Source organism: Molossus molossus, unplaced genomic scaffold, assembly GCF_014108415.1.
Source record: "Molossus molossus isolate mMolMol1 unplaced genomic scaffold, mMolMol1.p scaffold_m16_p_9, whole genome shotgun sequence".
NCBI classification, from domain to species: Eukaryota; Metazoa; Chordata; class Mammalia; order Chiroptera; family Molossidae; genus Molossus; species Molossus molossus.
In genome coordinates, this window is record NW_023425403.1 from 78,976,891 (window position 1) to 79,000,824 (window position 23,934).

Below are 23,934 nucleotides of genomic sequence, written 5' to 3' on the forward strand. Positions count from 1 at the left end.
TAACATTTCTTCCAGTCCTAATAAATTCTTTCATTTTTTTGTATGTCTAAGGAGGTCATTTTTCATCTTCATTTTTAAAAGTGTTTTTGTGGGTATGAGATTACAGGTGGACTTCTTAAAAATTTCAATACTTTAACCATGTTGACACACTGTCTTCTGATTCAGAATTTTCTGTGCAAGATAGAACTTCCTGTCTGTGCAGCTTCCTCTTTTCTGGTGCTGTGCTCTCCGAACTCCACCTGCTGTGGCATTGCCAGACCCCCGCCTCCCTCTCCTCGACTCCTGGAGGCTTCCTGGCTCCACCTGGCTCCCTTCTCCGTGTGCTGCAGTTTGGGAATTCCGGGCAGTAAGCTGGGCCGACACAGGGCTCACTCTTTCCTGCTCCCTTTCTCAGGCACCACTGCCCACACCAGTTGGGTCCGAAGTCTGGACACTTGTTTCAGGCAGAGGAGATAAGTCCAGTTCATATTAATGCATTCTTGACCAGAAGGGGAATTTCCCTTAGGATCTTCTGATGGTTTTCAGTTTTTTTTTATAATTTGTGAGATGGTCTAGTCTCTCTGTCTTCAACCTCATATTTTATCATTCTGTTCTTTGTCCACTCTGTTCAGCCATATTCATTTTCTGTTCCCACCTCAGGTTTGGCGTTACTCGGGCTGTTTCCTTGCTTTAGCCCAGATGCCACTTTGTCACGGAAGCACTCATCATAATGATGTCCCCTCATCATTATTGACATGACTCTGCTTACTCATAGCACTTACCCTGATCTAAAATGATCTCATCTGTTTTATTGTTTCTCTCTTTCCCATTCTCTGTCTGCTTGCTTTAGAGTGTACTTCATTTGGAACAGGTCCTTGCCATCTTATTTGCAATATGACTCTCCATGGCCTGAAACAATGTTTGGCACATAATAAGTGTTCAGTAAATATTTGATACATAAATGGATAATTATATCTGATTCTCACATAACTCCAGACATTACCATTTCATAGTTGAGACAACTTGCTCATTTGGCCACACAGTTTGATGGTTAGATGTGAAGCGTAGTCCTGTCCCTGATGGCACTGTGGAGGTGATCACGGGTGTTTGTGGGCTCTGGGTGCCTCCTTGTCTCGAAGTTGCTTTTAGCAGTAGTTTCTGAATGCTTTGTTATTGGAGCAGTTTATTAATATTAAAAATTAACTTTGAATCATTACATACAAATTACTTAGAATGTGTATGTGGCAGCTTGAATTGTTGAACTAGAAATTAAGTTTTTGGAAATTATGTTAGGTTCTGCTTTTTTTTCATTGGGATTTTAAATCTATATGAACAACTAAAAAGTGGGATATTTAAGTCCATAATAGGAATTGAGGGGTGGTGTTGTTTTGGTATGGAATTATGCTTTTTATTCAAACTGTCTATATAGTATTGGAATTTTATGGCATAATCTGCTTAATTTGTTTCATTTGTGAAAACAAAACAAAACATCATTACAGTCACATACTAATTACTAGCCATGCATCATTCATTTGATATAGAGCCTAAAGCATTTTGTAGTTATAACTAAAAAGGTCTCTTAGGATCCATCACTTTGCAAACATCATTGTTTTAAGGTTTCTTTTTATCCACGTTTAATCTTGTTCATGGGAAGTATTTTCTGGATTCTGCAAATCTTATTAAATGGGCCTACATGTTCTTTTCCAAGACTGTTTTAGAAACAAAATGGAAAGGGGGTAACTGGATTTATGGAACTAAGTTACTATAGTGTTAGGCAATTTTATCCCACCTGTAGCTTAAGGTGTAATTGTTGTATATAGACTGGTTTATTTTGTTTCATTCTTGAAGACATCTGTTAAGGGTCTGTAAAGTGTGTTCTTAAAAGTTGAGTAAAATACTATGAATATTCTACTCAGTAGGCTGTCCCCATTCACACAAAAGTGAATAGTTGATGAAAATAGATTATATACATACGGTTTACATGGTCTCAAAGCATCATTCTATAAATTACTAGTGTATTATTAAGGAAACATAGTTACTTTTTATTGGAAAAACTGGTAGATATCACCTTAACCAAATATGTATGTATAATATGTATATATGTTTTCCTTTATAACACATATTATATTAAATAATATCCATATTATATGGAGAAGAAGAGAGAATATGATAAAGTAAATTGGACAAAATGAAACAATTGGTTAATCTGGGTAGAGAGTGGTTTTTGTATTCTTAAATCTAAAATTATAATAAAGTTTCAAAATTTTTATTTATAGCAACAAAAGAAATAGGCATAAATTTAGTGAAAGCGGTGTGAACCACTAACAATGACAAAATATGGAAGAGTTCTGTTTTAAAGTGGAAGAGGAAAACTGCAAACCTCATAAACTCCATGAATTACCAGTTTTAGGTATGGTGAAAGTTTTCAGTTATAGCAGCGAGCTGGATCTCAAGCAGAGGGTGTGATTTCTCAGAGCTGAGGAGGCGGAGATCACAATTTGTGGCGCTGAAACAGCTGGAATCTGCAGGGCAGGGAGTTACAGTGGAAGCGCTTGCGCAGAAAGGGACAACATTAGTTCATGTGGACTTTGCCCTTTAGTCTGGAGGCCGGGTTGGTGGCATGCTGAGCAAGATTTACCACATAGCCTCTGCTACAAGGTGAGAGTGGAACTGAGATACTGTTTACAGGTCCAGCATTCCTAGGAGGCATTGGATTTCTGACCCTGCCAGAATAGAAAAGTCTTAATACCTCATTAACTCGGCATTTACTGAAACAACTGGAAAGGTTGTATGTACAGTAGGAATGAAGAGCATACCCTAAAAGATCTCCTACACTAGAGCCACCCAAACAAAACCTGAAACAGGCTCTGCAAGCTCCTCTGGGAAGAAAGTTTGGAAACAGTCCTGCCAAGTTGGAGGAACTAGGGCGACACCTCTGACTTTCTGCAGAGCTGCATCAACTAAGGGTCAACTCAAGCCTGTAGAATTTAAGTGATCGATTTGCCTGTTGAAACAAGAGTAAGTGTTCTTCAAAAGGAATATTACAACTTAGCAGTTGTTACATTATAATATTTGAGAAGTAAAGAACAAAAAGTGGGATATGTTGTCAGAGAAAATGTTAAGCTAGACTCAAAATGGCCCAGATTTTAGATTTTACATGCAGACTTTAATGTCAATGTTATTAATATGCTCTAAGAACCAAAGGAAATTATCTTCAAGGAATTAAAGGAAAGCATGATCTTAATTAAGGAATGTTTGCAGGGAAATTTCTGGAAACTATAAAAATTTACTATGTCGAAGTTTTCAAAGTGAAAATTTCATAACCGAATGGAAATATTTAGTGTAGTGATTTAAAAGTTCATTGCAGAAGCAGAAGAATCAGTGTATTTGAACAATCTATAGAAATTATTTTTTTAAGAATAGAAGAACAAAAGACCGTATAAAAAAAGTATCAGAATCTCAGGTAGTGTTGGATAATACCAGTCTGTCTAAAGCACCTGTAATTGGATTGGACAAAATAATGGCTAAGAAATTTCAGATTGAGTGAAGAACATCAATTTATCATTCAAGAAGCTCAGCAGACCCGACCAGGGTAAATACAAGGAGAAAGACACCTTGGCACATCGTGGTCAAATTGTTGAAAGCCAAAGATAAAGAGGAAATCGTAAAAGTAACTGGGGAGAGAGAAGTGGAGAACGTTACCTATAGGAAAACAAAGACGAGAGCTTTCGCTGGCTTTGCAGAAATAACGGAAAGCAGAAATCAAAAGAAAGTATGTATTTTAAGGTGTTGAAATTAAAAAACCCTATAAACTCAATATATTTTATTTATTAGATGAGCTTCCAAAAATAGAATAAAATACATTTTTAAGTGATGCGAAACCTGACAGAGTTCGGGGCCATCAGACCTCTACCCCACGTGAAATGCTAAGGGTTGTCCTGAATTCAAGTCAAAGGAAAATGATACCTTATGGAAACTCAGATTCACAGAAAGAAAACTGATGATTAAAAAAGAACAATGCAGAATGGGTTTTATAATGTACATGGAAGTACAAGACAAGATATTAATTGCACAAACAGGGTGCAACAAATAGAACTGTGCTTCTGTAACTTTACATACACGAAATGGATCAGAAGGTGTGAAATGTGAGTGAAATGTTGCAAGAGTGAGGCAGGAAATGAAAAACATGCAGAGGCACAATATTTACTAAATAGTAGCTCTAAATAGACTAATGCAAAATGATGTATTTTGTTAGTCTTAGAGCATTCAGAAAACATATAATGAAAAGAGATACAGTTCAGAGGCATTATTTTATTTTATTAGCCCTTATTTATTATCTTATTTTATTAGAAAAAATAAAATGGAATATTAAAAATTGCTTGATTAATATAAAATCAAGTAGATAAAAGAGGTAAAAAGATCAAATGGAAAACAAATAGTAAAAAAATAAGAAAAGTAGCATAGTTATGAATATTTCAAGGCAAAGCATATGAGAATAAAGAGTGACATCACACAATGATAAAAGGAGTAATTTACCAGGAATAAACAGTCATCTTAAATATGTATGCTTCTAATAGCACAGCATCAAAATTCATGAAGCAAAACTGGCAGCGTTAAATGCAGGAACAGATAACTTCTCAATCATAAAGAAACTTTAAATGCTTCTTTTTCAGTAAATTCTAGGGAAAGCACCCCCCCTCAATTAGTAAATATTTTGAAAATCAAGACAGTTTTAACAGCTGACTTAGAATTGATATTTGTAGAACAGTTTTCATAATAGCTACATAATATACTTTCTTTTCAAATATTTATGGAATGTTTGCCAAGGTAGACCATCTAGGAACATGAAATAAATCTCAGTAATTTATTATTATTTATTTATTTATTTATTTATTTATTTATTTATTTATTTATTTCCTCACCCGAGGACTTTTTTCCATTTTTTGTTCAGGTAGAGTGGGAGGGAGAGAGAGGAACAGAGAGAGAGAGAGAAACATCGACGTGAAAGGAACACATCGAGTGGCTGACTCCCGCACGACCGACCAGGGCCGGGGACAAACTGCAACCGAGGCACATGCCCTTAGCGGGAACCGAACCCGGGTCTCTCTGGACCGCAGGCAGACGCTCTAACCGCTGAGCCAAACCGGCCAGGGCGAATCTCAGTAATTTTTAAAACATTGAAACTTTGCAGAGTATGTTTCAATGTAAAAAAATGAAACATGTCTTTGTTTGAAAATTGTGTATTATACTTTTAAGTTACTTGTGGGTCTATGAAGACATTATTTTGAAGTGAATGAAAATGAAAACATTGAAAAGGAAGACCAAATTCTTAAGTTTCCAATATCAGAAATTAAGGAAGGAAATTCACCACAGAAAATTAGAGACTCATATTATACATAAACATGTATGTAAAAATTGTCAACAAAATAGTTTTGTATCTAATATTGCAACTCATTAAAATGAGAGTATATCATGACCAAGTGGTATAAGATTGGTTCTCCTTAAAAAAAATTGTTAAGGATGTTACCCGAAAAATGGGAGAAAAATCATATCTAAATAGATGCAAAATAAAAAGCATTTGGTAGAATTTTACTTTATGATGAATAAAATTATTAGAAATAGAAGAAAACTTCTTCAACCTCATAAAGGATGTCTATGGAAAACAGGAACTAACCTCATACTTAATGGTAAAAAATTAAAATCTTTGTCATTTAAGATTGGGAACCTGGCAAGAATATCTACTCTTAACACGTCTTTTCAGCATTATAATGCACACTCTAACCTGTGTAATAAGAAAAAGAAATAGCTTGTACATTATAAATCAGAAAGTACACTACTTTTTTAAATGACCCAGTTGTCTATGTGAATGCGTAAGTAATTTACAGTAAACTTTGTTGGAGTAACCACTGAATTGAACAAGGTTGCAAGATTGTCAGTATACCAGAATGAGTTCTCTTTTCTTCTATAGCAATGATATATATTGAAAAAGTAGTACTATTTACAATAGCATAAAAAAACTTAAAACATTTAGGGATACGTTTCACTAAACGTGCTGATTTTGTACACTTACAACTCCAAGATACTGCTGAGAGAAATTAAAGTTGTAAATGAGGTATTTACCATGCTCATAGAATGAAAGACTCAATATTGTTAAGATTTTATTTTTCCCTCAGATGATCTATAGATTCCTGATAGACATATGATACGCATTCTGAATCAAAATCCCAGTGGGTTTTATTGTAGCAATTGAAAAAAGTTACAGAAGTTCATATGGCATATGGAAGACCTAAAATAGACAAAATCGATTTGGGAAAGAACAAACTTGGAGGACTTAGACTACTGATTTGATGTCAAGGCAGTAAGGTTTGGTTTAAATATATACAAATAAACTTTTTCTGGAAAGTTTAGAAATCAATCCGCAGAGATACCTACAAATGATTTGCAACAAAGACATCAAAGCCAGTGAGTGGGAAAAGGAGCTTCCTTGTATCCAGTGGTGCTGCAGACTTTGAATATCCTATGAACCAAAGTGCATCTCAACTTCTGCATCATACCCCACAGAATAACCAATGAGGGAATAAACCAGAACATTAGTAAATGAGGGTATAAAATGGTATAAACCACTTTGGAAAATAGTGGGACATTATACTTACAAAGTTCAGTATACATTTACACTGTATCTTTTAGATATTTAATAGAAATGCAAAGACTCATATATCAAATTTCCTAATATCCTGTATTTCACACATGACCAGAACAAATGTCCACAACCTTGGTGTCTTAAAACAACAGGAATTTATTCTCTTGCATTTTCTGGAGGCCCAGAGTCCTAAATAGACCTTTTGGCAGGGCTGATTCCTTCTGGAGGCTCTGGGGAAGAATCTGTTCCAGGCCTCTCTCCTAGTTGCTTGCAGTTCTTGGCATTTCTTAGCTTGTAACATTGCTTCCATCTCGACCTCCTCCTTCACATCGCTGCCTTCTGTCTGTTTCTCTCACTACCATTTCTAATGAAGTGACATCAGTCATTGGATTTAGGGCTCACTCTAAATCTAGCATGATCTCTTCTGGAGATCCTTAACTTCACTGCATCTGCAAAGTCCCTATTTTCAAATAAGTTCATATTAACAGATACCTGGGGGTAGAGCTTAACATATTTTTCAAGTCCCTATTCAACACAACCCACTATCAACAGGGAAGTAAGTAGAGAAATTTTGGTGTGTTCTTGCAATGAAATATTATTGCTTGTTAATAAAAAGGAACAGAATACTGAATCACGCTGTGTGTGTATTAATCTCAAAGTCATTTTGTTGAATGAAAGAAGCCAGACACAAAAAGTGTTTACTGGAAGTTTCATTAATACAAATTTCAAGAACAGGCAAAACTAAGTTACAATGATAGAAATAACACTGGTTTCCTATGGGAGGGTGGGGAGTGTCTGGAAGCAGACATGAATGAATTTAAAACACCAGAATGGTTCTGAGTTTTATGCCAGCTTTTTAATTCATCAGATACGCCACTTTTGTGTTAGGAGTACTAGCTAAGACTGCCAAATTAAGTAAGTCTCTTGCTGTCTAGCTTTGGCCCTTGCAGACCCTGAGTAGCTACAGAACTCACCTGGACCTGCTGTGAAATCCTTAGTGGTCCAGAGTTGATCAGCATTTGTAAACAAAGACATAGCAATAGCTGATGTCTATGCCCAATTGTTTATTTTTTGGCTAACAGGAGGAATATACATTTGTATCCTGTTAATTCTTTTTAATCATTCTTGGCTTTACCTTGCTCCTATGAAAACCTGTAAAAGCATACCATATGTACTTTGCTGCTGTGCAGATTTTTAAAATAATTTCAGCTTAGGAGTTATAATATCATAAGGGTACATTTATTTTTAAAACTTTTTTTTATATATATTCTCAGCACTTCCCAGGCATAAAGAACTTGAATAGCTGTGTTTTTGATGCCTCTCTTGAAGTAAAATGAACGTTTTTTTTTTCTCTGAGAATTCTGGACATCATGAAAATATTGGCTAGCTAATGGTAACGGTTAGATATTTTTCACTTTGTTTAATTAGCAAAATCAAGCTCAAAACTTTTTCCTAAGTGTCTTAATTCTATTGTCAGATCCCATTTCTTTCTTAGATGTCACTTTCCTCCCTTACCCCTTTGTCATTTTCTCTACTCCTGTCTTTCACAAAGATGCATTTATTTTTTCACATTCTCCTTGCTTACCACACCTCTCTGCCGAGTACGGAAGACTTAGCTGATGTGGAAATATGAGTGAAGGGTCCATTTTACAAGGGATACCAAAAGTGGATCTGGAAAAAACATAAAAATTTCAGCACAAACGGGAGATAGTTGGATATACCAAGAAGGAGGGAAAGAAATATGTAGTAGTAGTAGGCAGAGCACGCAGCAGGGTCATCTCCATAGTGTTTTATCTAATAACTACTGTGGGGGAAATTAAAGTCTATTCTTATCAGAAAGCAGAGAAGTAGTTTGAGTATCAGACGGTTTCTAGTTGTGAATTTCTACATTGTGATGCTCTGGGTGGAACTGTACACTTATTGGCAGCATGTGACCTTGAAGCAGTCACTTAACCTTCCTTATAATTATGTATTTACAGAATGTATGAAGTAAAGGTCTAGTAAGTCAATTAAAACTGAACTGAGGAGCTTTTTAATCAGTAAGTTACTTGTAGTGGTTGAAAGTTAAATGAAGGGTTAAGTAGTTTTATAATGACTTTAGGGAAGAGTAACAAAGAAATGGAGCATATACTAAACTTTCTTCTGAGGTGAGCCTAAATAAGTCTGCGGCAGGAAGCAGGGAAACCCAGCAAGTTGTGAATAAACTGGTTCCTGAAAATCTGTTCTTTATAAAAGAAACTGCATAAAGAGAACCAGCTATGGCATTAAGCATAGTTAGTATAAAATTGCCAAATTGATTTCGGGTTGTTTTTTTTCATAGAATAATGGGTAAAGTTAAAATTATATGTGAAAAACATAATGAGATCATGAGGGATTGCATCTCCCTGAGGACATTTCCTACTTTTTACCCTTCAAGATGGAAAGAGTGATACGGAATGTGCTGTAAGGGCAGTACCCACCGCCTCTGTGCCTCCCGGAGCACCCGGGGGCACCCAGTCAGTACTTGTTGGTGCATTGATTCTCTAACAGTCTTTTTATCTTATTTTGTTCATGCTCCAACAACACATGTTGCCAACAAACAAAATTTGAAATAAAAATTACCCATAGAGTTCTGGATTTGCTTGTTTGATTTTCCCTGGTCACTGTTTTTAAGGTTCCTTCATCTGGCGTGTGCCCTCTGTGGCAGTGGGGGGGAGACTGCCGGAGGACGTTCCCTGCTTCCAAAAATAGCAATGAAGTCAAATACTTTTATTTTGTTATGACTTTAGATCAATCTTTAGATTGTAACTCATTATTGTCAGATTTTGGTGCTGTGGGTTTGCAGTCATTGCTAAGATTGTATAATGATAAATCTAAAGGATACCTCTGTAAAAATGAAATTATAATGTCTTTTAACATTCTAATTAACAACTATCTTTAAAAGTTTTTTTTTTTTTTTTTTTCTTTATTGATTTTAGAGGGAGAGGTAGGGAGAGGGAGAGAGAGATAGAAACATAGATGAGAGAGAACGTCGACTGGCCGCCTCCTGCCTGCCCCCCACTGGGGATTTGGCCCACAACCTGGGCATGTGCCCTAACCAGGAATCTCACCGGCGACCTCTTAGTGCATGGGTGGACACTCAACCACTGACCACACAGCTGGGCTAATTATTAACTATCTTAAAGTTACTTTTACTATAACCCTTCCTTTCTTTTCTTTTTAAATGACTTTCTATTACCATTGGGAGTATTATTTTTATGCTTTAGCTCTCCATTTTTGCATTCAGCTTAGTTTTTGTCAGCCAAGCCAGAGTTTTAGGTCCCTTAGCAAGCAAACAAAATGCAAATCCCCAGTGTCGATAGAATATGTGAAAAAGGAACCATTCTTCAGGGTTTTTAAAAAAGTATTTTTCCATATTTGAAACTTATTTTTTTAATTCCATTTGAACAAACAAACTTTGATTAGATTAATAAGAAAAAGAGCCCTGTTATTATTACCATAGATCCCAAGGTTTAGATCTCAGAACATTAGCTTTTATTGAGTTGTTTTTTTTTTTTTTTTTAATAAAAGGGTCAACCATTTGGCCCTTATGGGGTCAGAGTAGGCTAAATAGTGGACTAAAGACTTGAACTAGCTCCCCAGTTATCTCTCATGTTCCTTTCCAGGTCAGGAATATCATCAGTCAAATATATTTATTTCACATCAGTCAAAATACTAACTTTTCTAAATTTGGAAGAAAGAGCAGTATGAAAAGAACATCTAATTTACAAGGCTGTGGGTCCAAGACCTGTTGTTTGGTTACCTTTCCTGACTTTGCTCTGTCAGGGTTTTTCATGAACACATAGCACTTTGCTCTGCATTACATCATAGACTTACTCTGTCTTTTCAAGGTACCTGTCCCTAGTGCCAGGTAGACTCATTACTCATACAAATCTAGGTTATACTTTTTTTCTAGGAAAATTAATTACTTTATAGTGGCTGCATATGGCTAGCTTGTCAGCAGGAAAGCTTGAACATATTTTGGGCGGTATCATATAGCTATTTAAGCAGTCTTTTTTTCTCTTTGTGCACAAAGTACTGCACTTATATATGTTAAAATTAATGTATGTTGTAACACCAGTGGTTTGCATGGGATACTGAGAATTCCTTTTTATGTTTATTGAAAAAGTGCTAAATACCTAACTTTGTATTCGTAAGGGCACAGACTGCAGACAGGTGCCATGGGCTATCCAATATAGTGATATGAGTATCTACCATTTGCAGTGTTTAGGGATAAAAATTTCAAGGAAGTAAGTCCATTTGGGAGCATTTTAAGATCCTTGAAATTACTTTATGAGAAGTAGGCATCACTTAAGTCGATTTTGTGCACTAGACGTTCAATATCCAAACATTATTCTAATAGGCCCTCACTTTGTCTTTCTAAAATTTTATCTAACTTAAATTTATTTTATAAGACCATAGTTAGTGATGTTTCTTTTTACTTATAAAATGTCTTTTTTTGAGCTTACTGTTTGTTACTTACTTCTAGGGGGGAAAATTATTTTCTCTAGACAGGAATTTGAAGACATTCCTTGAAGTCAAAGAATTTTAAGACATCCCTTAAAGTACTTTATAGAGGGAACTTCTTATTAAATATTTTAGTTGAGCTCTTAGAATCTTGCCTTCATACAGATAAACATTTCACATGTCAAGTGCCTGGGGAGAGTACTAATGTAAATTAGAATATTTATATTGTTTGCTAAGAAACGTGTCAGTCGCAAAAATCTGCTCCATCTGAAGGTGTGTTCTCAGGTATCTACTGAGAGCTGTCTCTTTATTGCTCAGTTCTGTGTAGATGAGTATGCTGGGTTATATTGTTAATCATTAAAGCGGTGTCTGTATTTATCCTATTAGATCTAATAAATTGAGGCTCTTGTATGGCATATTGTATTTTAAATAACAATCATTTATGTTATTATTAGCAGATAGTTTTTTATCTCCTTAACGAACATCCTGTGCACCTCATGAGGCATTGTTTTTTACCCTTTCCTTATGGGTCTGTGACTGGCCCAACTAGTCCCTATTTTAACCCTGTCATGTTCTTGTCATCATTTCTTTCCTGACCTTGCCCCAAACTGCTTTTGACGTTTATAATAGTTGTTGAAGTTCAAGAGTTGTACTGTTACTGCCCCATCAATCTGCTTTAAGTCTCAAATTCCTAATACATTTGATCAAGGAATTCATATATAGCTTAGTAGATGACTTATGTCCTCAACCTTCAGGTAAGTGGCTATTCCCTCACATGTGTTGTGTGAACATGAGGAGTAAGTTTAAGGCAAGAACTCGCTGACCCTCTGGCCCTTTTGTGCCTCCCCCCCTTTTTGGACACTTTCAGCCCCCTACCTTCCCAGCAGGGCAACCCCGAGTCCCCAGCGGACTCGGGGCTTCGCACTACTGTGTCCTGTTCTGCCGGTTTCCTGACCCCGGCTCTGCTGATTAGTATGTCAGGAGTCATTCCGCTTTCCTGAGTTGCTGAAAAAGTCAATTTAGTACAAATTGGGACCTATTTACTCTCCCTCAATCTAACATGTATTGTTAGTCAGCAGTACTTCTGAGGACAGCAATTGCTATTGGAAAAAACAAACTCTTTTTTTATACCTTTCTGAGTATGTTCTAAACATGACCCAGCATGTTTTGGTTTGAACAAAAAATTAATGACATGAATGCTTTCTAATTTGTTGCCTCTGTATCTTCTTTTTAAAAATTAGTTGTAAAAAATAAGTACTTTATGACTTAATTAAACTTTATCATTTAATTAAATCTTTCTTTTCATTAAACATCTAAATTATTGATTTTAAAAAAAATTGTTTTTGAGAGAGAACTCTGGACTCCTCAGAAAAACAAAGCAGGGCTTTTCTCTGTGCTATGTGCTGTGAGTTTTAGGGGACATATTGCTTCTTTGGTACTGTCATACCAATAAATCATCCCAGATTACTTGCAGTCTTACAGTACAAAAGTATACCATGCATTTTAAAGGAAATCTGCTATTTTCTTTTCAATCAGATGAGCAATGTGAAGAGACTGCGGCCGCGGCTCAGTGCTATTCTCTTTAAGCTTCAGTTTGAAGAGCAGGTGAATAACATCAAACCTGACATCATGGCTGTCAGCACTGCCTGCGAAGAGATAAAGAAGAGCAAAAGCTTTAGCAAGTTGCTGGAACTTGTATTGCTAATGGGAAACTACATGAATGCCGGCTCCCGGAATGCTCAAACCTTTGGATTTAACCTTAGCTCTCTCTGTAAAGTGAGTTTGTTTGTTTGTTTGTTTGTTTGTTTTTTTCTTTAAAGCCCATATTTTTGCTTGCACACTTACATGTAAAATGTCAACCCTGATTACATTATTTACATATTTTTATTTTGATGTGCTTATTATCAAGAACTTGAACTGAACCATGAACCCAAACCCATAGTGAACTCAGCTAATTTACTCAACCTCTGAACTAAATCCAAATATTAATTTCCTGTGATCTGCATACCCTACTGAAAGATTTTGTTTAATAACAAAATTATGTTGTAAACCTGTGCTTTCTCAAACTAGTGAAATGGAACATCAAAATATTATTTAAACCTAATAGTTATTCAGTTCTGTTACCTGCATATATATTGAGACTTGCTTAAGATTGCCACTAAAATTTCTACCTTTAACTATTTAAATACTTTTTTGCATTCATTTTTTTTTTCGCAAACAGACTAAAGGGAGAGAAAAGTGAGATTGCTTTTTATAAAGGGGAATAAACATAAATCAGATTTTGAAATGTTTCTATTTATATATAATTTTAGAGGGTATGAAAATTGAGTAAGTTTGGAGATTTTTCTTCCTGCTGGGTTCAATGTTTTATGTAACAGAGCTCTTTCCTAAATGATGGGCCACAGTCATAGTGCTTTATTGATCTGCTGATAACAAATTCTTCTCAGTTACACATCACAAGAACAGCTTTCTCTTGTTCTTGACCTGGTAACATCTCCCCTCCCTGACTAAGGAATCTGATTATTGCTGTTACCAATTCGGAAGGGAAGGTGAGAGACAAGTTCAGCTTTAGCTATGGGTTTGCTGAATAGTTAATTGCTTGGTACTTTCATGACTTTTCTTCCGTGAGTTCCCCGACCTCCGTCTCCCACTGGTATCACACCTTGTGAGCTTCTCCTCTCTCCCGTCCCGGTCATTTTATTTTCCTCTCCTTGCTTTCTTGGCCTTCTGTATTCTGTGAAGCTCTGTAGCATGGATGATGTCATTCTAACACATGTATTGAAGACTTTGTACATTTATAGAGTGCTTGCCTACTACTCGTGTGCCGAATGCTAGACTTGATCATTTCATTAATTATATGTGATTAACATTTACCTAGATGCGTGGAACTTACATTTTTAACATTTAAATCATTCATTGTGATCGAATGTTTTAATGGAGCTTATATACAAAAAGTTACGGCACCAGTTAAGAGAGAGAAGGGAGGGCAATTAAGTATTCAGAGAGGAATAGGAATTTGAGCTGATTTGGAAGAGTGAGTGGATGTTCCCTGAGAGGCAAAGGCTTTCAAAGCAAGAATCAACAGTTTGTATAAAAGGTTACAGCATCGTCAGAGCCTAAATGGGAGAGCAGAGGAGAAAATGGAAATGTGATAGTAAATTGGTCTAGATCGTGAAAAGCTGGACATGTCACCTTATGGTGAAGGTTTTATGAGACATGTTATTTCTACAAGGCAAGTGATGTTATCAGATATCTTGTAGGAAATGATTCTGCTAGGAGTATAGAAAACAGTAAGCTACACTGTCCAGTACTGCCACCAATAGCCAAATGTGTCTATTGAAATGTAAATTAATTAAAATTTAAATCAAATTAAAGATGTAATTCTTGAAGTGAGTCGGTGTCCACACATGCTGGTAGCGAACAGCACATTTGCATCACCACAGACAGTTCTGGACGGCGCTGGTTACAGGACCACAGTGGAGAGGCTCCGTCACTGACTGAGCTGTGATCCAGGAGCCTGACAGGAAATGTGGCTGAGCAGATGACAGGGATGGCAGTGTGAGGTGAAGGAAAAAAGGAAGGGGTCAAAGACAACTCCTCCGTGCTACCGACATGTGTGAAGTGGTTGCTCAGAAGGAGTGAGTTCAGGTTGTGTTTGGAGTTTCCTTCCCCTTGTTTACCTCAGTGTCTTAAAGGATGTCTGATGGATGTGCCTTATTCGGTTAGCAAATATTTGAGTGTCCACTCCGTGATAGTCCTTGTGCTTCGAGATGACAGTGGTTCAAGCTAAAGTAGCAGAGAGGTTTGAGGTAGAGTGAGATGGGATGGAGGAAAGTGCACACATTTAAGGAACATCTAGGGAATTGTTAGGGGTGGTGATAATGAACTTGGAGGCTGTAGGACAAAGGGAAGCTACACTGCCAGGTTCAGGGGAAGCAAAGGAAGAGAAAACAGGATGCTGAGCAAGGTGGGGGAGAAGTGAGGTTCACACCTACACATTTTCTGGAGTTTATGTTTCATGGTGCTGTTTGTCTTTAGATTTTGCATCTCAAAACTACAGCCAACTCCCAAGGAGTTGACCACATGACCTCCCTCATGCCTTCCTCAAAAGAGTTGTTGAGGAGAGGTTAGATCTGATGAATAAGGCAGAATAGCCTAATGCAGTGCTTGGTACATAGTAAATATTCAATAAATAGCTGTTGAATGAAAGACAGTACAGTAGACGCAGTGTTGTGACTTAGTTATTATGTAGTTGAAACTAGACATGATCTCATGTTGAGATACAGTCATTGATGCATAGTAATTTTAAAATCTTTTACAAACGCAATGCATGCTGTTACTATTTTATTGTAGTCAATCTGCAAACCGGGTAATCTGTCTCTAGATGATAGAGTTGACTGTACTTTCAGGCAATGAGACTGAATATTTTAATCATCCCTCTTAGGAGACTTCTGTGTTCAAGAAACAAAATAAATACTAGAACTTCATATTTTTTATTAGCCTACATGTCAAGTTGAAAGCATATATTGAGCAAGATGATATCTCATGATGGTTTATTATCAGAGGTAGCAGTTTGATCTTTGACAGTTGTGATTGAATTTTCACACTGAGTATAAAGCATTTGGTTTGATTATAAGCCCCCACACAAGGAATTCCAAATTTACTTGAAAGTTGAAAGATGGGGTTTATATTTTAATCTGTTAAAACATGCTGGGTAATCTTGTGACATTTAATAGTGTATATCCAAAATTTTTACTTATAAATGTCCTTTTTACATTTAGTTCAACTATGGAATGTACATGAAAATTCATGTTAAATTATTAACTTTGAATAGTTTAGAATAATTATATGAATTTAGAACTACATATGCATTATATTTTAATTTTAGGAGCTATATTTTATCTGTGTATACATTTATAATTGTGATGGCTAACTAAAATAACTCCTGAGTTCAGAGAGAGAAAAGGGTTTTTCCACTTTTGTCCCAAAGATTTGATATGGCTGTGATAAATAAATATAAAAGTGAAAAATGAGATTTAAGGTAAACATAAACTAGAATCTAGTATTAAGATGTAAATAAAAATTAAAGTAAATGCATGGGTTTGAGGCTCTCTGGTGGTAAACATGAAACTTTCTGAGCTAAAAGTAGTGGTTTCTTTGATTAGCCAGAGCTGGACTTGATAAGAAATTTTGCATGTGTTTTGTTACAAAGGAAAAATGAGGTGTGGAGCTGTGTTCTTATAAATAATGAAGTCCAGCCGGCGTGGCTCAGTGGATTGAGCATCGTTCCATGTGCTGGTTGGGGCACATGCCTGGGTTATGGGCTCTATCCCCAGTAGGGGTGTGCAGGAGGCAGCCAATCGATGCTTCTCTCTTGCATTGATGTTTCTATTTCTCTCTCTCCCTTCTTCTCTCTCTCAGAAACAAGAAAACAATAAAAACATATTTACAAAATAATAATAATGATAATTGAAAAAATAATCTATTACAATGATCTCCCTACCCTCTATCCCCCTTTCTCACCCCCTACAAATACATACAGTGATACCTCGGTTCTCGAACGCCTTGACTTTCGACCAAATCGGTATTCGACCAGGAGATTCGAGAAACTTTTGTCTTGGAATCCGAACAAATATTTGGAACTCGAACTTCCGAGATGAGCCGAGTTGAGCCGAACGGCGTTCATTCGGCCCAGCGCGCTTTGCTTGCGTCATCAGTGTGAGTGCAGAGAGAGAGTCACGCTTTGTGGAGAGAGTCACGCTTTACACTGAATTTAACCCTTAGACATACTGTACACTTTTATTTCTTGTTGAGACTTATGTTTGTCTACATATTATATACAAATTAGGCCAGTAAATAGGCATTTTCTGGGGCTTGGAACGAGTTAATCCAGTTTCTATTATTTCCTATTGGGTTTCATTGCTTCGGTTCTCGAACAATTTGGTTCTCGACCGTCCTCCTGGAACGAATTATGTTCGAGAACCGAGGTATCACTGTATATTCAAGCCTCTTAGGGCTTGACACTCCAAGAGAACCTTCCTAGTAAGAAAGATACAAATGTGGTCTTTAGTTACAGTAATGCCACTTTTAGTTTAAGTAAAATGGAATAAGTACCTTGCTTTCTGATGGCAGGGAAATGGATTAGCATTAGACTAGTATTTTAGGACAGTGGATGAACTACTTGTCATTCATGAAACTCCTTCAAAGATAAGACTAGACTTTAGATAAAAACTCGATAATAGGTAGAATGAGATTATATTATTTTTTAGGAGCTTTATTGATTAAATGCAAATATATATCCTTAGAAATTTCATCAACAAATGGTAGGTGCTTGCCAAACCAAAGTGCCTACCTAGAAACAAATTGTATGTTGTTGGTATTGGAGTTTGTTCTCTAAAAACCCTTTTGTTAGGGCCAAGATCTTTTTTCCCCAAGTAGATCTAGCAAAAGAAGGAGTTGACCTAACCATCAAACTTGAAAACCATATTAAAATATATGAGATGTAACTTGTAAATATAAAAACTGAGGTTATCAGTCCACATGCATTAACTATAACATGCTGAGTAATGTTTACTAATGTCTAATGAGATGTGTAATTTCTGAATAACAGATCATCTCAGTGAATACAACTGAATGATGTAGCTATAAAATGTAGCTCTTTGTTCTAGGTAATTAAACTGACTTTCTATATTAGAATAGTAGATATAAATTTTGGAAGAGTTTACCGAATGTGATAACTAATTTTTTATCAGTATTTGTGCTGTTATTGGGGTGGGGGTGGGGTTGCAGAAACAACCATTGAATCTACTATAAATTTATCCACAGTATCACTTTGTAAGGAACTATTTATTCTCTGTGCCAGCAGGCCATGTGGTGAGTTCATCTGAAAGATAAGTCATCAAAGAGGGTACAGTTATGGGGCTGTAGGGTTGGGAGTTAGGTGATGTCAGGGGTTGGTATGCAAGATTTATTTTTGTCTAAGTTCTCCTTTCCAGTGTATGAACATTTTATTTGATTTCTTTTATATATTCCTTTCTCAAGCACAGACCAAAATTGAATAACTTCGCCAACATTGTGATTGGGAAGATTGTTTTTTTACCAAACAACAACAACAAAATGTTGAATTTTCTTTCTTTCTTTCTTTCTTTTTTTTTCCTTTAATGCCTCCACCACCTCCAGTGATTGAATTCACGAACTTGTGAACGGCTCCTCTTGTCATATGCTGATTCTCAGCCTGGAGTACCTATTAAATACTCCTATGTCAGCCCCACATCAGATTATTCTGGCATGTATGGATATGGATACTGATTATTGGCATTTTTAAAAAAGGCCCCAGGTGATTTTAATGCACTGACTGAACTGGGAGGCCTCTGTCTGTCTTTTGCCTTACTTTTTCCAGAATGGAAGACCCTTGATTGGTGGTTTGGAACCAACCCACAAATGTAAGAAAGCAAAACTTAGCCAATACAAAAACAAAACAAAAAAGAAACAACTCTACTACTTCATTTTAGGATAAGTGGTGAAAATATTTCCAAAAACTATAGCTTCTCTTTATTGCCACGCTGAGCACTATTCTGAAAATGAAAAAAAGGAGTGAAAGGAATGTGAATTTCAGGCACATAGTGAAACGGACATAAGTGGATGGCCAGTGTTCTGAGTTATTTTGCAGGGCTTTACCTTGTACAGGTAAACTTGCAGTGATTATAAAAAGCAGGAGACATAACATCTGCCCCTTTACAGGCAATTTGTTGCTTTGCCTACCTGTCACAGTCGCACAGGTTAATATTATGAACCTTTTTTGGTGAAAATTTGATTTTTCATTCTATTAAATTATTATTATTATTATTATTTAGTCCTTACCTGAGGACAGTTTTCCATGGATTTTCAGATAGAATGGAAGGGAGGGGCGGGGAAGAGAGAAAGAAACAAACATTGATGTGAGAGAGACACATCGATTGGTTGCCGACAGCACCACCTCAACCAAAACTGGGGATCGAACCTGCAACCCAGGTATGTGCCCTTGACCAGAATTGAACCCGTGACCCTTCGATTCATGGGCTGATGCTCTAACTATTGAGTCAAACCAGCCAGGGCTATGGAATTATTTTTAAGAAAGACCACTGTCAAACACATTCATTGTTCCATCTGTAGTCAGTGTTTTAGAAGAACTTTAGAGACATTTTTATTCATTATCAATTTGGCAAAATCACACTAGTAAATTTTGGCACCCTTTGAAAGTAAAGCAGTTTTTGGCTGAAGACTTGCAGATAACAAATGCCATTCTTATTTTACATCTAGCCAATTAAATCACTGAAATACTGACTTCCAAAGCAACGTGAAACTATTTAGAATTCTTAAACCCTTTGACTCATTCATTAACACATTCAATGTATGGCATTTTCCAAGAAACATTTAATTGGCTTTACTAACTAGTGTTTTTGATCAATTTTATTCACATTACCTCTGTTTGGTTTTCAGTTGCTATTAAACATTGTGAATTAGGATTAGACTTTAATAGAATTATAAAAGATAACATGGCTTTGCTCACAATCAGCAAGTACAGTGCTTGTGTGCTATAGCTAGCTGCTCTTGTGGCAAGCATTGCTCATCTGTCACACTTTCTCCCTCCCAAATACACAGCCTCAGAATCCCCGTCAACAACTCGCTTACCAACAGCTACTACAAATCATAGATTGCACCCAAGATAAGTCTTACTTGCCATCCCTGATTTTTACATTGTAAATGAAAAGTCCAAAATTAAATGGGATGTTCCAGTTTTGATACTCTAGGAGGCTTGCTGTCTAGGTCTCCTTTATCAAGGATCTACCTTGTTTTTAAATTTTTGGGATCAGAGGCAAAACATACAGTATTACTTACCTATACTTACCAATGGTATTTATGTACATTTATTCTTTGGTGGCAGGGAAGAGTATGGTGATGAAATAGGTGTATACCAAAACCAGACAAAGACATTACAATAAGGGAAAATTTACCTTAATAGTACACGTATAAGCATAGGTGTAAAAGTCATCAACAAAATATTACAAATCAAAACCAATAATATATAAAACATACTATAACACATGACTAAATGGGGTGTATTTTAGGTATGAATGGCTAGTTCAGCATTTGAAAATCAGTAATGTAATCCATCATCACATCAACAGACTATAGAGGAAAGAAAAATTGATTATATCAAATATGCAGAAAACTCATTTGATAAAAAATTCTGTACCTATTCATGACATAAATATTCAACAAACTAGAAATACAGGGGAAGTTTCTCAAGTTGATAAAGAATACCTACAAAAACTACAGCTATCATCAATATTTAATAGTAAAAAAAACAATGTTTTTCCCCTAAGATAAGGAACAAGGGAAGGATGTCTCCTCTCACCATTCTTGATGAACACTATTAGAAATACTAGCTAATGCAATAAGACTAGAAAATTAAATAAAAGGTATATAGAATTGGAAGAAATAAAATGGTCTTTGATAAAAGAAATCAAAACATACTTAATAAAAATGTATATATTTTATGTTTATGGAAAGGAATATTTAATATTGTTAAATATCTGGTATTTCCAACCTGATCAATAGATTCAATGCAACCCCAATCAAAATTCTAGTAGGTTATTGTTTGGTTGTTGGCAAGTTGGTTGTAAAGTTTATATGGATATGTAAAAGGCCCTCGATAACCAACACAACACTGAAGAAGCACGGAATGATAAGACCCACTTTACCTGACTTCAACACTTACTAGAGAGCTATAGTGATCAAAGCATTGTGATATTGCCCCCTACCCCCCACAAAGAAGGCAAATAGATTAGTGGAACAGAATAGAGCACCCAGAAGTAGACTCACACAGATATAGTGAACTAATCTTGACAAAGGACCAAAGACAATTCAGTGGAGAAAGTCTAGTTTTTTAAAGAAATGATGCTAGAGAGACTGGATAGATACATGCTAAAAATTTTATCTGGACACAGACCCCTTACTATTCCCCAAAATTAACTTAAAATGGATAATAGACCTAAGTGCAAAATGCAAAACTAAGTAATTAGTAGAAGATAACACAAGAGCATATCTAGGTGATCTTGGGTTTGATGAGGACTTTTTTTTTTGAGAGAGAGAAACATCGATGTGAGAGAGACACATCAACTGGTTGCCTCCCACATGACCCCAACCAGGGCCAGGGACAAACCGCAACCAAGATATGTGCCCTTGACCAGAATCGAACCTGAGACTCATTGGTCTACAGGCCAATGATGAGGACTTTTTAAGTTACACATCAAAAGCATGAACCATAAAGGAGAAATTGGAAAGTTGGACTTCATAAATTAAAAACTGGTCTGCGAAAAGACAGTTAAGAGGGTCAAAAGACAAACCACATAATGAGAGATAATCTTTGCAAAACAAATATCTGATAAAGGCCTATATAAAAAAGATTTATGAAAAACTTTAAAATGAACAATAAGAAAACAATCTAATTAAAAAATGGTCCAAATACCCGGCTGGTGTGGCTCAGTGATTGAGCATTGACCTATGCACCAAGAGGTTGCTGGTTCGATTCCCAGTCAGGACACATGCCCAGGTTTTGGGCCCGATCTCCAGTGAGGATCATGCATGAAGCAGCCACTTGATGTTCTCTATCTCTTTCTCCCTCTCCCTTCCTCTCTTTCTAAAATCAATAAAGAAAAAATAAAATAAAAGGTACAAAGACTGGAGTAGATACCTCACCAAAGATTTACAAATGGCAAATAAATGTATGAAAACATACTCAACATCATATTGTCAGAGTAGGCAGACAGACAATTATTAAGAAAGAAGAAATGAGCAAACTAAGCCTGATTAAGTTGGGAAATGGCAACCCTGGGGAATAACAGGGTTTAGGACCACACCCTGACTCGTGGACTAGGCAGGAAAGGCAGTCTTACAGTCACCCTGGGAGTGGGGGGTGGTACCAACATAGCTCCACAGGATTAATGGGGCGGGAGTAGGAGGGGAAATTTTTCTTTGCTGAGTGCCAGCACCATAGAAGTGAAAATGATAACCATGCAAGGAGGAGGGGCACTAGTCTGGGGAAAAGAATCAGATTGGAGCCTTGGCCGGTTTGGCTCAGCAGTTAGAGTGTCAGCCTGCAGTCCAGAGAGACCAGAGTTCTGTTCCTGCTAAGGGCACGTACCTTGGTTGCAGTTTGTCCCTGGCCCTGGTTGGGTCGTGCGGGTGGCAACCACTCCATGTATTCCTTTCACGTCGATCTTTCTCTTTCTCTTTCTCTCCCTCCCTCCCACTCTGTCTGAACAAAAAATGGAAAAATGTCCTCGGGTGAGGATAAAAAAAAAAAAAAAAAAAAGAATCAGATTGCAAAAGGGCACAAGATTCTGGAAAATCCAGGAAAGAGATTGGATAGGGGCAGAGCACCTGCACAGGCCAGGAAAAAGCCAGGAAAGAGGTTGGATAGCTTGGAAGAAAGCCTGCTCTTTTCCAAACCCAAGGAAATACATGGAACCTTAGCAAGGACCTTAGGGCAGCCACTACCCTATAGCCTGCCCACTCTCTGCCATCACTAAGCTGTTCCTTCACAAGTGTTCCTGAAATCCTTTTCCAGTGACACTGCTAAAAACCGCAGCCTCCAGTAACAAGATGTCATTAGGAATTTGCAAACTAAAATGAGATAAAGCTGTACACTTGTTACAATGGCAAAAATCCAAAACACTAACAACACCAAATGCTAGGGAGGATAAGGTGCGACGGGAACATTCCTTCACTGCAGAAAGGAGTGTCACTTTGGAAGACTGGCAGTTAAAGGTATACACTTTTAACGTAAGATTCAGTATTCACACTCATGTACACCCAAAGGAGTTGAAAACCTGTGTACAAATGTTTGTAGCAGCTTTCTTCATATATGCCCAAATTTGGAAGCAACTAACATGCCTTTTAATAGGCGAATGTATAAACAGACGCATACATTCATAGGTTATGTTATTATTCAGTGATACAAAGAAATGATCTCTCAAGGCAAGAAAAGACATGGTAGAACCTTAAATGCATTTTGGTAAGTGAAAGAAGCCAGTCTGAAAAAACTACTCCAATTCCAACTCCAGTTGACCCTTTTACAAGAGTTTTGAACTGCACATGTCCACTAATATGTGAAAAATTTTTAATAAATAGAGTAACCGTATTTTTTCTTCTTTATGATCTTTATATTTCTAGTTTTGTTGTAGGAGTACAGTATATAACACATACAAATATATTAATTGTTATCAATAAGTCATAACAGTAGCAGTAGGATGTTAATAGTTAAGTTTTTGGGGAGTCAGAAGTTACATTTAGATTTCTGACAGCATTGGGGGGATGCCACTAACTCCTGTGAAGTTCAAGGGTTAACTGTTTATGACATTCTGGAGAAGACAAAATTATAAATACATTAAAAAGATTAGGGGTTTTCATGGGTTGTTGGGGAGAGGGAGGAAGGAAGAGAATAATAGGTGGAACACAGTTTTTAGGGATGTGAAACTATTTTGTATGGCACTGAAATGGCAGAGGCAACATTATTCATTTGTCAAAAAACGTCTTACTAGAACACAAAGAGGGAATGCCCTAAAGTAAACGGTGGATCTTAGTTAATAATTTATCAGTATGGATACATCAATTGTAACAAATATAACAGACTAATGTAAAATGTTACTAGTAGAGGAATATGTGAGTGTGGAGAGAGTATATGGGAACTTGTTTTCTGCTCAGTTTTTGATGTATTTTTTATTTTTTTGGTAGAGTTGAAACCGTTCTATATAATTTTTTCTTTTTAAAATTTAATTGTTATTGAG

At 36.5% G+C, this 23,934-nt stretch overlaps 1 protein-coding gene across 8 annotated transcripts in view; it reads left to right on the plus strand.

Moving 5' to 3' along the window:
- The window catches only part of DIAPH3 (diaphanous related formin 3), a 487,836-nt gene that overhangs the window by 259,461 nt on the left and 204,441 nt on the right, over window positions 1-23,934 (plus strand). For all 8 annotated transcript variants that reach the window (XR_004958076.1, XM_036249888.1, XM_036249889.1 and 5 more), the window contains exon 21: window positions 12,641-12,880. Coding sequence is in view for 7 of the 8 variants with exons in the window: in XM_036249888.1 (XP_036105781.1) it covers window positions 12,641-12,880 (240 nt within the window). In the remaining variant the exon portion in view is untranslated. The remainder of the gene's footprint in view (window positions 1-12,640; window positions 12,881-23,934) is intronic.